The 17,875-nt window shown below is 31.9% G+C and overlaps 1 protein-coding gene across 1 annotated transcript in view; it reads right to left on the bottom strand.

Annotated features, from left to right (window-relative positions):
- Window positions 1-14,089, bottom strand: part of LOC136272568 (protein eyes shut homolog) — a gene marked incomplete at its 3' end in the record, with an annotated part of 44,943 nt that extends 30,854 nt beyond the window's left edge. Inside the window, exons 1-5 of the mRNA XM_066074311.1 lie at window positions 13,970-14,089; window positions 13,673-13,804; window positions 13,536-13,588; window positions 13,320-13,427; window positions 408-515 (exon numbers count right to left, since the gene is read on the bottom strand). Of these exons, the coding sequence (XP_065930383.1) occupies window positions 408-515; window positions 13,320-13,427; window positions 13,536-13,588; window positions 13,673-13,698 (295 nt within the window). The remainder of the gene's footprint in view (window positions 1-407; window positions 516-13,319; window positions 13,428-13,535; window positions 13,589-13,672; window positions 13,805-13,969) is intronic.
- Window positions 14,090-17,875: the final 3,786 nt, after the last annotated feature.

Genomic DNA, 17,875 nt, shown 5'->3' with positions numbered 1-17,875 from the left:
ATTTCCCAAGCACAACAATAACATTTGCTATATGAAAAATAACTACTGAATAAAATAAAACAAAGCATATAAAACGTATTAACAAATACTAAAAAATAACTTTAAAAAATTGGAATTGAAAGACATATTAAAAATATTCTTTAACGTTTATACTTACTCTAATATCAGTTCAGAAAATCAAATAATGTATTGAATGTAAATCATTATCATTATTAGAAATTGTGAGGACTATAAAGGTAATGGCACCTAAACGTCATGTTAAGTAAATTAGAAACTCTTCTCAATTCATTCTAATGTGCACAGCTTATTAAATAAATAAATTAATTAATAAAATGAATGTTGTAAAGGAATGAACAACAATGTTTAGTTTCGCTGTATGGATAACTACTTTAAACTTTATAACTTACCCTTAGAACACGTTGTTCCTACGAATCCAAGACGGCATAAACAATTGTGGTCTCCGTTGCGTGTGAAACATACCGCGTTGTTATCACAATATTGTCTGCTACAAAATCCTGTCATTAAAAATACATTGGCGGTGTCATTGTGTGTACAATAACTATCTAGACTTATAAATTAAGGTATTGTCTTTTAATAATTAACAATTTTTAATTGTCAAGAGTACTTGCTTACACATTTGAAATTTTAACACATGTGTGATGATGTCCGTAAGGTATAACTGAATTTTAACAAAAACCTACTTTCATTTTCGATAAACTAGCCCGAAATAGCAAAACTAGAGTGAGGTGGTGGACACGCATTGGCGGATCCAATTCAGGAATAATCTCGATCAAAATATATACTTACAATGGAATAATATTAAATGATTACGTAAAGAGTGAATATATTTACTGTGAGCCTATTTAGTAAATACATAGACGTTAAGATTTGACAAATATTGAATAAATAAAATGAGTCAATTCGTTTCTTTAGTGGACGATTTTAGTTTTGATACTCATTCGCTTGCGAAGCACGTCCTCTGGTGAGAGAGGGGTAGAACTTTCCAGAACAGGGTAACCAAGAATGCGGATTGACTAATTGACATCTTGGCGGAAAGTGTAGGGCGGGTTAACCATCGGGCAGTTATTTTGAATCTGACAACTTTGGTTTAAAATATGCATGCGAAGGGATAACATGAAAGCATATTGACGCAAGCGTCAAATGGGCCGCAAAAATATAATTCTTGTATGAATCATCATTGGTTGTTTACATAAAAAACCACACCACAAATAACGAGTTGGTTATACCAATTTTTATGGTAAATTTTAATATATTTTCAGCAACATGTTTTGATGTACAACATTTTACTATAATTATTAAGACTCGTGTTCGTGTAAGCATTTCTAACGGTAACTGTATGACCATTGCCATAGTATGAAGTAATGGAGAACATTTTGATTTGTACATTATTCTAATACAAAGTTCAACGCATCATTATTCTCTTGGAGATTATGTATTTCATACTATTTTTATTTTTTATTGCATTGTATTGAATTAAATCTTAATACATAAGTTAAAATGATTTCAAGGGACCACATAATAAAATAGAAATGGATTATTTAAAAGGTGCATGTAAGATCTAAATGTATATGAAATAACGGACCGCATTCTGGTGGCCTGTAATAATGCATAGCCTTGCGTGTTTTAATTTCATATATTTTCATACCACGACAGATTGGTTGTAAACCTTAGCAATTAATTTGTAAACAATAATGATGAAAAAACAGATTTTTGTATTCTACGTCTGTATGGAAAGATCATGTATGCATAAAACGGGAAAGTTTAATGGGGATGCCCCCCCCCCCCCCTCCGATTGTTTTTATCTGAAATTCTTCTTTGGGACAGGTATAGATATTATATTGAAAACTGACCTAAAGAACCAGTATAGAGAGATACACTAAATACCCATTCAATGGTTTGAAAATAAATACAATAAAAATACAAGTTACCTTTATGCTGTTAATTATAATGCTCAATTCGATCACGTAACAAATATCTCAAATATTAAACAATAAAAAATATTTATTTTCCTGCCAGGAAAGTAATGCCTCCTCGTGAATATCAATCTATCACGTGATATCGACAGCTAAATTTAGTTTATCATACCACAACTGGTGAAGGGTCAACATCTTCATAAGTGTGATAGTTTCACATAGGAAAGGATATTTTCAATAAAGCATAAATTTGTCCGATATACGAGTACAAACAAAAGAAAAAAATACAAGCTTGTGAGTAGATATGAATAATACTTCCTTAAAAAAAATGACGTAGACCTGTGTTTTTCCCCTATTTGCTATTTATAGATCCTATAAGTGTTAATGCAGAAGTAAGGGTATCGTGAATGACAAACGTATTTTACTCATTATACATGTATGTATTTCAAATTAACAACTGTTCAGCATATTAAAAATCAAGTTGGATATTTAATTAGGCAAACAATAACGACCACTTAGTTCTAGACATGCGCAATAAGGTCGGTTTCGCTCTTCCTTCATCAATATTCATGAAAAGGTATATTTTCCTGGCAGGGAAATAAACAATTAAAAATCTATATCTTTGTAACGAGATGGAATTCACCACTGTAATTTACAGATTAAGGATAACTTTTATAAGTAGACAAACACATGCGTTTTCACTGTCATTCAAAATTGACGTAAATTATAGCGTGTATAGCTTTAAAATTATCTTGGATAATGATAAATGTAGTTTCAAAGATATAATGAATGTTTTCATTCTTTTCAATCTGACAGAGTTTCAGCTATAGATCAGATATGCTGTTTATGGTAACCTTCTTTTACATTACACAGTAATTTTTAAATTTTTTACGACTTTGATCTTTTTTTAGTTGTGCAAAATTATTTTGGAATTTTGAAATTATTAAACACACATAACGATACAGGGCTTTGGAAGCTGCACAGAGTATAAAACTTATCCACCCGCTAACCACAGCTTTCCGTTGATCGCCTACTTTTAAGAAACAACCTATATGGGGCTATGATGTCGTTTAAAATGTATGAGAATATTTTGGTATAAATTATTTACACTGAAAGTGGTAGGGTAAAAAGAGAATAAACGAATTGAACGCTTGCCTAGCGTCGACGGAAGGTTTATATGTACATACTTTCTTGCACTTTCCACCTCCTCTGCAAGTCCCTTATATCAACGTTCAATTTGTTTATAGATTGTCGATTAAATCGAAAACTTCATCTCCTTTTCTTCGATTAGTAAGTAAACAGGTTAAAAATTTAGATTTATTTGAACATGAAATGAACGCGGAGCACATGAAACTTTGTAATTATGTTTTGTTTAACGCCATCGTCACAAACCAAGGCCAATACGCATGATCCTTTCCCATCTAGGAGACGTGGACGTGAGACGATGGTTTAACGCCCATCAGTAAATGTGTGTGTGTATATGTTTATGTGTGTATTTGTGTGTGTGTGTGTGTGTGTGTGTGAGAAAGAGAGAGAGAGAGAGAGAGAGAGAGAGAGAGAGAGAGAGAGAGAGATATTCAACATCCATTTATCGTTTCTTCTCTGACAAATTTCTATTGCTCGTTTAACCTAGTAATGGATTCAGTTATAAAATAGTCACATATGTCTATCGGTATTCGTCCGTCGTCTTGCATGCTGGAAGCATCTCTATAATAAGAGAAATCTTAATTGTAAAATTCATGACTCTCTCTCTCTCTCTCTCTCTCTCTCTCGTATATAATATCATAACAGAGTATATATATATATACATATATTTTCTATTTATGTATTGCAAAATAAGAAAATGTCAAAGCTATAAATAAAAGATTGTCTTGGTATGACACAGGGGCGTATTCATGGTTAGATTTTGAAAGAATAGAGGGGTGGCTGGCGCATGGCCTTAACGCAATTAATTTGGTATATTGTAGGTATTTTTATACACTCTACGTATTAGCACCTAATCCCCCCCCTTCCAAAATGGAAAAACAATCTAAACATCAATTTTCTGTAAAGAAAAAATACATGGCCACGCACTATCATGAGATTGAATTCTACTTCTCTGACTTGTAAGAGTGCTTCATATTAATATTCTCTGTGGGTGCATTTTTGACAGTACAAACTCATTTTCCTTAGCAACGACATTGAAATATTTTGTTTGTTGCCAAAATGACATATTAAGTGCCATCATATGAATAACTGGTATGCTTTGTAGCAACCTCTAATGATACATCGTCCACTAATGATATAATGTTGCATTAGTGGTCAGGATGTTGACCACTAATGATATGATTTTATCATAAACGAACAACCTAACCGTCCGCTAATGATATATTTTCAGATTTATATCATTAGCGGTCAAAAATCGTAACCTCTAATGATATGGCCAAGAAAATGTGAAATAAGTACTACCTTGACCACTAATGACATACATCTGCACACATTTTCAATTGCATTAGTGGATGAATTTGCAACCTTTAATGATATGATATCATATTATATAATATACCTTCGCTCTTTACTTACAAAGGCAAAATGTCAAGGAAAAAATAACGACATTTACATTTGCAAACAAAATCTACTTAAGTGACGTCAGAGATAGACAGGTCACGGACAATGGTGACTAATGTTGAGTCTAATATGTTAGATTAAAATACTGAAGTACTGACGGGAGTTGATTATATCGATTATTATTCATTTTAAAATCAACGATATGTTACTTTGCTTGGCAAGCAGTTTATAACCTGTGTTTGAGTTACGCATATTTAGAGTTAAATAATATATATATATATATATATATATATATATATATATATATATATATATATATATATATATATATATATATATATATAATTTATAGGGAGAGAGAGAGAGAGAATTTCAGTGTAATTCCTCCCTCAGGAGAATGTTCAAAGAAGTACTGATAGCTTTTAAAGCCTAAAGTGATTAAAGAATGAATGAATAATGTATGGCCAACTGCACGGTTTGCAGTCTATTCAACCTTTGTGTAGTTAGGAATACACATGCATATTACGAATAACTTGAGGACGAGCTATCAAATCATACTTGAATTAGTGGAGTTTTCAAAAACTAAATCTTGTCAGCGGTGATGGTTTGTGCTGAGGTCCAAACAATGTTTCAGTTTCGGTTTGCCAGAGTGACTGCATAGGAGAGTTGATTAAAAATCAACTCCCAACAACCTCTGTATAATGTTGGATTAAGATTTGATTTTGATACTATACCACATAAGAATTGGTTAAATTGGGGGGGGGGCATGTGATATATATATATATATATATATATATATATATATATATATATATATATATATATATATATATATATATATATATATGATTAAATAACTGCCCCCCCCCATTTTAACCAATTTATATGTAGTATCGAATCAAGATCAAATCTTTATCCAACATTATACAGAGGTTGTCTAACATATTAGACTCAACGTTAGTCACCATTGTCCAAGACATGTCCATCTATGACATCACTTAAGTAGAATTTGTTTGAAAGCGCAAATATATGTCGTCATTTTTTCCTTGATATTTTGCCTTTGTAAGTATATAGCGCAGGTATACTCAAGTACGATTTTAAAATTCGACACTATATATATTCACTGCTACACAATGCGTATAAAGAAATTATTATTCTTAGTCCGTCCAATGTTAACTCTTGGTACACAAAGCTTAGTCTATTTAATAAGAAAATCCGCGAAATGAATTATAAAAAACCATAAATTGCTCAAATCCATGTTATACGAGCATAACTTTGGTAGACATTGAGTTTATTCCTTATTATTTAATTTTCTGTAACTTACTGTAAAAAAATCGATAGCGTTTATTTTAAAAATGTTATTAATCTGTTCAAAATTCAAACGTAAAGTCAAGCGGATTAGTACGTTTTCGACGTTGGTGCATTGTGACGTGTCGTGTGAGGTGCAAACAAGGGTATCCAAATTAACTAAATTTTTCTATCCAATCAAATGCTGCTTTACAACCAGAATTAAATTATATCATAAATTATATAATTACAGGTTGCAAATTCATCCACTAATGCAATTGAAAATGTGTGCAAATGTATATCATTAATGGTCAAGATAGTACTTATTTCACATTTTTTTGCCATATCATTAGAGGTTACGATTTTTGACCGCTAATGATATAAATCTGAAACTATATCATTAGCGGACGGTTAGGTTGCTCGTTAATGATAAAATTATATCATTAGTGGTCAACATCCTGACCACTAATGCAACACTATATCATTAGTGGACGATGTATCATTAGAGGTTGCTACAATGCTTCCTAAATGTATGAAGATTTGATCCTGATATTAGTTTAATTTTATAAGCAGGTAATGTATTCATACACGTAAATTGCTTGTAGTGAAATGTACAAATAACAATATCGTCGGTTTGTGTTTCAAAGATTCTGCTATTAAAAAAGATAAAAACATGCGCTCTTAATAATATCAATTCAATTTAAAGTAGGCAATTGAGAGATAGAATAAACATTTTTTTAACAAGATGAGTACAACCAAAATTAGCTTGGGTATTTCTCCTGGGTTTCTCATACAATTATTAGAAGTCAACATTTTCCCACCAAATTCAACTTAAAGTTTTTTCCCTTTGTTGACTGTTTTGTATTGAAATACAAACAGACGTCACAACAAGATGGCAAAAGCAGACGTTGTAATAACAAGGATCAAATGAGGTGGGGAAAGCATGTAATTTAAGTTTAAGTGATTTTAGAGAAAGTATCTAGTGAATTGATGAATATGAAATGAACTTTAGCGTAACTACCCACCTGGGTGTGTTTAAACCGTTTGTAAACCTATGAGTGTCTTGTACAATTAAAAACCATGCTGATAAAATGAAACAGACAAAAATTCCTCTACTTGAGTTTCGGTAATGTGACTTACTAATCCAGCGTTCAACCAATGAAGCGAACGAGCTAACAACCTGCAGCACATATATAGGAATGCAATGCAACTAACACCCACATCCCGGACTGATGGTGTGGACGATGGCAAGGGTCGTAGAGTGTTCTTTCAGAGTGTCAACACTTGTGGAGCACAGGATATACTTTTTCTTACCCACACCTTTTACAGATATCCCCCATGACCATTCTATGTAAAGGTCAGAACTGCTGTCAGTGATGTGATGTGGTTTAAATTGACCCAAATTATCTGGAATGCATGGGTTTAAAATACAATACCTATCTCCCCATTGTGTAGGATTTACTTATTTTGAGAACCGGATTGCCTAAATCAACAAGTGATAAAAAAGGATCATTAAAAGACAGTTTATGGAGATGACATGCAGCCCACAGCAGTTTTTATTCCAATATTAACATCCAAATCAAATAAGCTACAACCAATATATAGCCTTCACCAGCTTTGATCACTTTTAGATGAATCTCTGTAAATAAACCTCAGAACTAAATGTGCAAAGTAAAAATATCAGAATTAGGCATTAGATTCCCCGGCAAACAAATTATCCCCCGAACACCCCTTTCTAAATTTATAAACATTATCACCCAGATACTTTTATGTTATTCAAAATGCGAAGTCTCAATAATTTTTTTTTCATTTTTAGGCTAGCTGTATACTGATACTTTTAATAAGGAATAAAAAAAATAAATAGAAAATACCCCCCCCCCCATTGTCTTTCAACTTTCTGATTTGTATACTTCCTTTGCTTCATGGTATATTTTATACCTATGTCATTTCTCTGCTAATTGAGAAACTTGTAAAGTATATTGAGCCATTAGGCAAATAGCGATGGAAATAGGAATAAGGTAGTTTAAAGTATATATTATATATGAACATGTAACAATATTAAAGTAAAGAATGATGGTTCTTGTCTTAATGTAATGCCATCTTATTTATGTAATGTTCTTTAAATGGTAATTTGAAAATGTTTTAAAGTATTTCATGTTATTACAAATTTGCTGTGAATAAATTTATATAAAAGTGTAGGATTATGTGCATGCTGCAGAAATCACTGACTTTGCTTCTTATTACCACAACAGAGTCAGTCAAACGGAAGACATAGACCAGAAAATGTGAGTTGATAATTTTAGTCAAAATAAATCAAAAAAGGGATGTCACGTGTAGATATTCAAATCAGCTGATTGTATATTATCTATCATGCAGGGCTCGAAAATAACACTTGTCAAATTGCTATGTCCAGCTGATTTTGTATTTGGACAAGTCAATCTTCACAAACACTTGTCTGATTGACAAGTCATTTTTCTCAAACAATTATGATATGATGATGGACGTCATAAAATATCATGGAAAATGAAACAATTTTTCCCACTCTAATGGAACAGAGAAAAGATCATATCAAATTATAGTATAAATGAGAGAAATCTGAAATTTTAGAGAAGCTTATAAACCTTCATGTATATCCAAACCATATAATTGCTTAGTTACTGGAAGTAGTGTGCATATTCTACTTGTCAGTGACATGTAATTAATACACACCAGTAGACTGAATAGGATATTCCTCTCTGGAGTGATATAATATATAGTAGAAAGATAGTTTTTAAACCCATAATATTTTTTTGGAATATGCAGAAGATTTTTTATACTGACAAATAGCAAGTACTGATCTACACTGTATATGATAACAACAACAATAAAGACAATTTTTAATAAAATATTTTGTGACAGTAAATAATTGCAGACCAGCCATACTCTCATTAATTTCTATCATTCATTCATGGTGTTTTATAATTTTCCTTTTCAAAAGACAAGTTATAATAGCATTCAGACAAGAAAACAACTTGCCCGAAAAACAGTTGAATATTCTAGTTAATGTTGAGCCTGTTATTTCATATCTAAATCAGTTGTAGTTGTTCATGCATACAGACATAATAGACTATTATTCCAAGTGAAAATAATATCAATCAATTTTACTTGAGATCTTAATTAAATGTCATTTTCCCTTTTCACCTTTAAAATTTTGTACATGTAAACATAAACACACCAGGGTTTTTTTCTTATTTGGGAAAAAACATTCAGTCATATTTGAATATGTCTGTTATTGGTATTCTATGCAAAATGCATACATGTATATTGTTTTATGAAATGATTCATACATGTGATCTTTTACTTTTTCAACATTGCAGGGTGTTGACAAAAATAATCAGAGCAGTCAAGTAAATACATAGACCAGCAATACAGTTAGGCATACAATCCACATTGAATAATGAACAAACTGAACTTGCTAAAATATTGAGCAATCCATAATAAATTAATGAATGGGAGTATATTCTTGAAATATTTGAAACAAATTGTTCATTAGATGTCAGCAAATGTTATTACTGGAATAGCATTTAAAGGATATATTATTTTCCCCTTTGTGCATATATTTGGAGTTATCTACCCTTTGTCATACATTAAAATCAATAAAAGCCTTCTTAAGATGGTAAAATCTTAAATATTATTATCTGTTGAAACAGTAGACTTATTTCATAACTGGGGAAATATTTAAAAATAGAATTTCATGGACTAAATATTTCTTAAGACTCATTTGATAGACTTTTTATGCTTGGAATTTTCTGCCCTTTGCAAAGAATGTATAGAAACAGTTCTTGTTAAGCCAAATTAAATTATCGTGATAAATCAATTTTATATTTTGAAGTATTTAATGAGGGTTTCTTTATTCTCTTAAGTAGAAAAAGTGATCTTTAAGTGGAGTTTTATGATCAACTTATTGTTAAAAAATGTTAAAAAATATAGAAAAATTTTAAGCTTTAAAATAAACAAGGACATCGAATTTTTTTCTCTATTGCATCATGATCGTATATATTTGTACTATGTTTATTATGTGTAAAATATCTTAAAAATTTAAAAATAAACCTGTCCTGTGACATTAAGATTATATCATTTTCCACCTTTACAACTTGGCATTTGGGCCCTAAATAAATGAATTGGTTACCATGGCAACCAAGGTCATATACATTGATGGGTAATGCCATACATTATGAGTATCAATCACCACGTGTGCCATGACCCTTCAGTAATATTTTGGTCTTTACAGAGAATTGATGTTAAAATCAGAATCAAAATGTCTGAATTTTATAGTTGACTGTAAGTTACACAAATGTAGGAAACAGACAATAACAATAAGGCACACTAACCCGATATTGTTACTGCGAATCTAAAAGGATTAAATAAAACTGGTCTAAAGTCAAATGAAATAAGGATAATACTATAACAAAAAGTCGAATAGCACGTTCAAAATAAGTTTCCTCACACAACTCACTGTCGCGCTAACACAACTTTGCATACCACGTCTTCGCGCGAACACAATTTGGCCAACACGTCATTGTGCTGCAACACAATACTTCGTCGCACAAACACAACTCAACTCAACACAGCTTGCCTTGTGCATTCCCATTTTGACAGTTTTTATACATATTTTAAAAATGTATGCTACATATATATGAAATATTCGCTCCCATTTAATATTTTTTGTTTTCAACTACGTTGTCAATGGGCGAATTTTAGACTTGGTTAATTGAAATAAGTTTTAAATTAATGTGTTAAATAGAAAAAGGTTTTATTTCTAACTGGGAAAAAAATGTTTGCAAGGTCGAAAATAACGGATAAACAAGAGGCCCATGGGCCACATCGCTGACCTGAGGAACAATAGGTATGGTAAAATCAGCTTAATGGAGTCATAATACAAACTATCTGGACAATGTACAATAATACATGTAGATCCTGTATAAATAAAATCCATTTTCCCCTGGATATTCTTATGTTTATAATCATTGGTCCCTTTTCTAACAGGATAATTTTATAGTCATATCATATGTTGAGTATTGCAGTTCTCAAAAGGATCCTTAACAATAGTTTATATATGGGATATAAACGTACATCAACCTCTGAACCTTCTCGTGAGGCCAAAGAATTGTCCTGGGGCCAAAGTCTTAACAATTATAAAGAATCATCTGGCTGATTAGTTTCTGAGAAGATTTTTAAAGATTTACCCTATATATTCCTTTGTTAAACTTTGACCCCCATTGTGGCCCCACCCTACCCCTGGGGATCATGATTTTCACAACTTTGAATCTACACTACCTGAGGATGCTTTCACACAAGTTTCAGCTTTCCTGACTAATTAGTTTCTGAGAGGAAGATTTTTAAAGATTAACTCTGTTTATTCCTATGTAAAACATCGACCTCCCATTGTGGCCCAAACCTACCCCCAGGGTTATGATTTTCACAAATTTGAATTAACACTACCTGAGGATGCTTCTACACAAGTTTCAGCTTTCCTGGCTAATTAGTTTCTGAGAAGAAGATTTTTAAAGATTTACTCTATATAATCATATGTTAAAATTCGACCCCCATTGTGACCCCACCCTACCCCCAGGGGTTATTATTTTCACAACTTTGAATCTACACTACCTGAGGATGCTTCCACACAAGTTTCAGCTTTCATGGCCGATTAGTTTCTGAGAAGAAGATTTTTAAAGATTTACTCTATATATTCCTATGTTAAACTTCAATCTCCCATTGTGGCCCCACCCTACCCCCGGGGGTCATGATTTTTTACAAATTTGAATCTACATTACCTGATGATGCTTTCACACAAGTTTTAGCTTTCCTGGCTGATTAGTTTCTGAGAAGAAGATTTTTAAAGATTTACTCTATATATTCATTTGTTAAACTTCGACCCCCCATTGTGGCCCCACCCTCAGGTGAAAATTTTCTTAATAAATATTGACAAATTTTTTACTTTTTTAATCTTTAGTTTTTAAGATATGTGTACAAACATAGAATTGTGAGCAAATCTTTGTATCTTGCTAATAATTCGAAGCTTAACACTCAAATATGGTTAGTAAATAGAAACTGTAAACAATTAAACACAAGAAACATGCACTACATGTATAACAAATAAAGAACACAATTTATTTTTTCGAAATTATTCATATATATATTACATGTATATACCTACATATTTCCGTCAGCGATATCAAACTCTATTTAAACTGAATAAACTCGAGAAAATGCCGAGCATCTCAACAAAACCTATTGCATTAATCTGCCATTACGCAAAAGATAATGCCGAATTACCGATAGAATAAATTGTATTTCAGTAGGCACCTACCCCTACATCAGATTTTGCTTAATTTGCGCAGGTAAACAGTTAACTGTTTGATTTAACGAATTCTCTGTTTGATTTAATACGTAAAAATCACGAAATACAGACGATAGTTTCCAGGTAACAAAGCATAAATAATGAAAACGAAACGAAAATTAGAACAAGCTAGCACCAACGCCATGTGTGAAAACTGTCAACGCATTGAAATATCTAGCCTCAATTTATTTCACAAAATCGGCACCAATATATTTTGCATGTTTCAAAATTTCCTTTCATACGCGAACTGTTGCACAACAAGCAAATTCATCATAGTCAGATCGAACCTTTTTCGTATAATGTCATGGCTGCTTTAAACAAAGAACCTCGTTTTAGAAGTATGGAATACGAGTCTTGGTAAAATGGGTATGCAAACCCGGGCCGTGGCAAAATAAAAGCCGGGGCAGATCGGCAATCGTCAATTCCAAATACGCATTATTTTGCAGCAATATTTACAGCGAATACAAATATACTAGTCCATCAAATATCCTGAAATTTTAATGAGATTGGCAGATTAATAACTGCTAATATTTTGTTTTACCCAGGCCAAGTCTTGCCTACCCATTTTATTGTATGCCGAACCCGAACCTATTAAACTGATTGAAACACGCCTTTCCTTTATTATTATTTTCGTAATAACTCAGATTTGAAACAGAATTACCACTTAATTTTTGCAATTTATATTTTCCTTCCCATAAGGATAATTTATGCTGAACTACGTTGAATTTGCCTCGGTAGTTCTTGAGAAGAAGATTTTTAAAAATGCACCCCCCTTTTTCTACAATTTCAAGGTTTTCTCCGCTTTGAATACAGATCGGACTTTTATTTCTGCAATTTATATTCGCCCTCCCATAAGGATGTTTTGTGCCAAATTTGGTTGAAATTGGATAAGTGGTTTTAGAGAAGAAGTTTAAAATGTAAAAAGTTTACAGACGGACAGACGGACAGACGGACGGACGGACAGACGGACAGACGGACAGACGGACGACGGACAAAAGGTGATCAGAAAAGCTCACTTGAGCTTTCAGCTCAGGTGAGCTAAAAAACCCCTGTATGCAATTTTTCAAAACAATTTTAAAAGCCTCAACGTAAGTAAGCTATATTTTTTTGAAAAACAAAAAACACACAAAAAAAACCCCTAAACAAACAAATAAACAAAACTAAAGATGTACCATTTTCACAACGGGTTCCCCAGAATCCATCTCGGCAATGACATTGGAAGTTTCCTGATGACTTTGTGTGGCAGTAAGAATCATTAAGGCAAGGTTTCGATGCACATCCTTTATTCCAAAAAAGTAAAATAACCAGTTTTAGAAAAATTTGAAAATTGAAAACGATGTCAAAATCTCATAAATTTTTTTTTAATTTGATGTAATCAATCAACCTACTATCAACCAAGTCGTTAGTGTTAATTTGAAAGCATCTGGACTCTCCTTTGGAGCTTGAAGAAAAATATACTTTTATGATAAACATGTACTATTATAATGAATAACGAAATTACACATAAATAAGAATCAGAATTTACCATATCATGAAGCAAACTGTATTCATTCCAACTGAAGAGGTGTTGGTATAAGCAACTTCATATCTACAAAGTCCCGACGATAACACTGGGCTGAATATACCAGCAGAGGGGTCATTTGTAGTCAAATCTGAACTATCAAAGCACAAGTGATTTGACTTTAGACAAACTGCTAAAAATATTTAAACTATGAAAATTAAGTAAAATTAGGTTTCCATTAGGTGAAGGTGAGTCAAAATCAATATTTTCTTTAACAAAAGGTGTGAGTTTCTTACATGTGATATAAAAACCAATATTTACCATATTCTTGTTGTTGGTTCAGCATATAAATAAAAGTGGCAAGTCTGTCCTCTTTTGCAACCAATAACAGATTCTCTTGGTAACGTTGGTAAGGCAAAAGTACAATTCTGGTATAAGGTTGACAGCTAAAATAAATACATAGAACGCACCGCACTCTGTTTAGTAATAGAAGTTGACAATTAGAACTTGATATTTTTCCTCGTTTTATTAGTGTTTGATATTTTGAGATAAAAATGGAAAGGACACCTGTTAAATGCTTGTTTTCAAAGGCTTTTGATAAGTTTATATTTCTTCAACTTCGTCGTTTCCTTCTGTGTATCCATTCTTATCACTATCCGAAGAACGAAGTAAAAACTCAGAGTACTACTCAGAGTACTCAGAATTGAGGGCGAGTAGTATCGAGAGATAGATAGAAAAAACAAATGACTCTTTTTCTTATATATATATATATATATATATATATATATATATATATATATATATATATATATATATATATATATATATTCTTATGAATATTTGCACGGTTAGAATTTATGTATTGTTTTCATGAAATTTTATTCATTTATATAAGAAAGGTCAAAAACTCGTTTTTATTATAAACAAGACCCCTTGGCCACATCGCTTACCTGATAAACATTGGCCATAGACCTTTTAAGCAGCTAACTCCAATTAAAGCAGCTCTACGAGGGCTCATTAAATATTGACACTAAATGTACTCCATTTAAAGTTTATGCCTGATTGTACTGACCATTTATCGAAATGTTAATTGTCATTCATAGGCTTAAACTGACCCTAAATAACAAACCTTGAACATGACGATATCCAAAGGAATCACCTTTTTCCGGATCTACCCTTAGAACACTGAAGGTATGAAGAACCAAATGAAATTTCAAACATCATGTCGTACACTAAACATCGTTATGAAATGAATATTACTGGAAAAGAAATTTTTTCAAGAACTCGTTTTATTTTATTGAAATCTTTTTGCATCCATTACAATCGTTTACCGATAGATAAACATTTCAAATTAGGTAGACTTAATTGAAAATGTCAAACAATCTGGAAGACCTAAATGGGGTATTAATGAGAAATCAATCGAAGCAGCAATTTTTTTTATTGACAGAGATGGAATAGGAACTGTACAACAGGTTGAAAAAAAATGATAAACATTCCATTTTCATAGGGTAACGGTCTTCTTGTTTTGAAATAAAATTAAGGTGTCAGGAAAGGTTCTGCAAGATGGATCCACCACAATTTGAATGATGATCAAAATCAAAGCGTCGACTGTAAATTTCTCAAAAATTATAAAAAATTACAAAAATTGTGACATAAGACGTCTATTTGAAATTGTTACATTGGATGAAATGACAAGACAGATTTTTTTATGCAATTTTCTTTAATTGTAATGGTGCAGTTGCTCAGGTGATTTCCAAACAAAAATGCAAAAGTGTTATAGAAGGTGTTTGTATTCATAAAATACTATCGTACAAAAATATCACACGATCAGATGACCTAAGTCACAAGTGGGAGGGGTCAAATGTTTACATGATAATGCCCCTGCGCACACTGTTAAGTACCCACAAGACCTTTTGCCTGAAAATGAATTACATCATTTGGACTTTCATGCATATCAAACAGATTTATTTCCATATTCTGTTTTTCTATTTCCTAAATTTAATGTCTTTCAACATATAGGAGAGCAAGCTCTCTTTCACTGATAGCTTATTTCAAAATGCACATTGTGTTGGATGCATGTAATTTTGTTTTATTAATGATGATCATTCTGAACAAAGAGAATATGATTTTATTAAATTGTACTGAAGACCAGCATACCGCGAATTAAAGAATATTTTAATCGCATTGGCAACTTTGAAGGTGTATGCACTAAATTTCTTACAGAATCTTTGATAAATTGATACTTTAGAGAAACCTATTTAGAAAATTGCATATTTCTCATTTCACGTTATTTCAATGTAGTTAAGGAGAAATATCACAATAAAAAATTCTTGAAGGAGCAAAAGAAGAAGGTACAGTTTCCTTCAATATAAGCCTTAAAATTCAAAAGTTGTTTAAATGTCATAAAAATACACATATGCTATCTTGAACATGTGTGTATATAAAATATAAAATTATATACCTTTATCTTCTTTCAAAAATTAGTTATGACTTTAACATTTTGGCACATTTTTAAGATTAAGTCAATTTCTCAAAGTTTTTTGAAGAGGAAAATATGTCTGCAACCGTCGCCTACAACGAAATTATTATATTTTATGTGATCTCACATGATTAAGTTGTTATGTGAGTTTTTTTCATGGGCCACAGCTGCGGACATATTTTTCTATCAAAAAACTACTAAGGAACTTGTGTCTTCTGCTCATTTTAACAAATAGTTAATAGTTTATAGCTTTAAAAACCAAATGTATTTTTTTTTTTTTAGATCTGATGGCTATTTTATTGACCACCTAGCATCTTAAGTAAAGATTACATAATAGTTAGTAAATATATTAAAGTTGCTTATAAATGACTGGCATGGCACTTTTTGACATGGAGTTCATAATCTTTTATCTATATAACTATATAATGACCTTATACACGAACAGCTACTAGCTACAGACCCTGAAACGTGCTACTACACCAGTTGCACGGTTCGGTTCGTTTCGCTTTATGAACGGTACAGTTCGCTTTGTGAACGGTACGGTTCGTTTTGTGAACGGTACGGTTCACTTTGTGAACGGTACGGTACGCTTTGTGAACGGAACGGTTCGCTTCTTGCACGGTACGCTTTGCTAAACATAGCTTCACGCTTTGTGAACGGTTTGCGCGCTTTATTAATGAGGTAGGCGTGGCCTGAACGCTTTGATTTTTCTCCATATAATTTTGTTTAGTTTTTGCCCGATCTACTTCAGCAAGGTGGTAATTATGACAAGAATTTTTCTTTTTTTATATGATATATTACAAAAGAATTTCAATCGATCTTTTTGAAATCAGAACGTCCATCCGTTCCCCCGTTTTTGATACGTTGCGTGAACCGTGTACTCAGTGACAACTGGGAAGCGGGGGTAATTTTAATTTTGATCAGTCTGTTATTATTAGTATTTAATTTAGATTAATGTAATCATTCAGATAGATTAAAAGAACTGTTTGACTTTAATCCGATATATTTTTGTTAATTCAGCGAGCTGTCGATAATTTTACAAAGCATCTTGAGTTTTTATTTCTATACATGTACTTGAGTTGAAGTCATTAAATACATCTAATCCATTTAAAATTGCTATAACAAATTGCCCCGACTTTATTCCGATATTTTTTAGTTTAGTTTCCTTTATCGTTGTCTTGATTCTCGGCTAGTTTTTATTATTCATAATTCGTATGATCATTCTTTATTGCGTACTACTGTAGTACTATTGCCGATCGCCGATTGCCTTAGTGAATAGACGATGTAAAATTAATGGATAGATAAGAAATCTTGAAATCAACTGTTACATAGTTTTTTGACACGAATTTTTATTCATTTATTCATTACTTCTATGATTTTCTGCACTTGTTTGTATACATAGATCGTACCTACATCTAACCCGTCATCGCCTCACTTATCTGAACTAAAATCGCGTGTAAAGTCAAAATATGACTATTAGTTTTTGTTTTTCTATACTAAACTATACATGTTCATGTAACATATTTCATACGATATGTACACAACTGGATAAACACAACATGTCAATAACTTTTATTTATATATAATGGCGATATTTATCATTCTGTTGAACAAGTGTCCGCTCTTCACTGTATGCATGCGATTTAGCTGACGTTTTACAAATGCTGACTAACCTGTTTATATTTTACTTACCTTTTTACACACATACTTGTTGTAAACAGGACACGAAAAAATACCCGGTAATCAAC

The sequence above is a fragment of the Magallana gigas genome, unplaced genomic scaffold (assembly GCF_963853765.1).
Source record: "Magallana gigas unplaced genomic scaffold, xbMagGiga1.1 SCAFFOLD_32, whole genome shotgun sequence".
Classification (NCBI taxonomy): domain Eukaryota; kingdom Metazoa; phylum Mollusca; class Bivalvia; order Ostreida; family Ostreidae; genus Magallana; species Magallana gigas.
The sequence above is the reverse complement of the archived record's forward strand: the minus strand, read 5'-3'. Positions and strand labels throughout refer to the sequence as shown.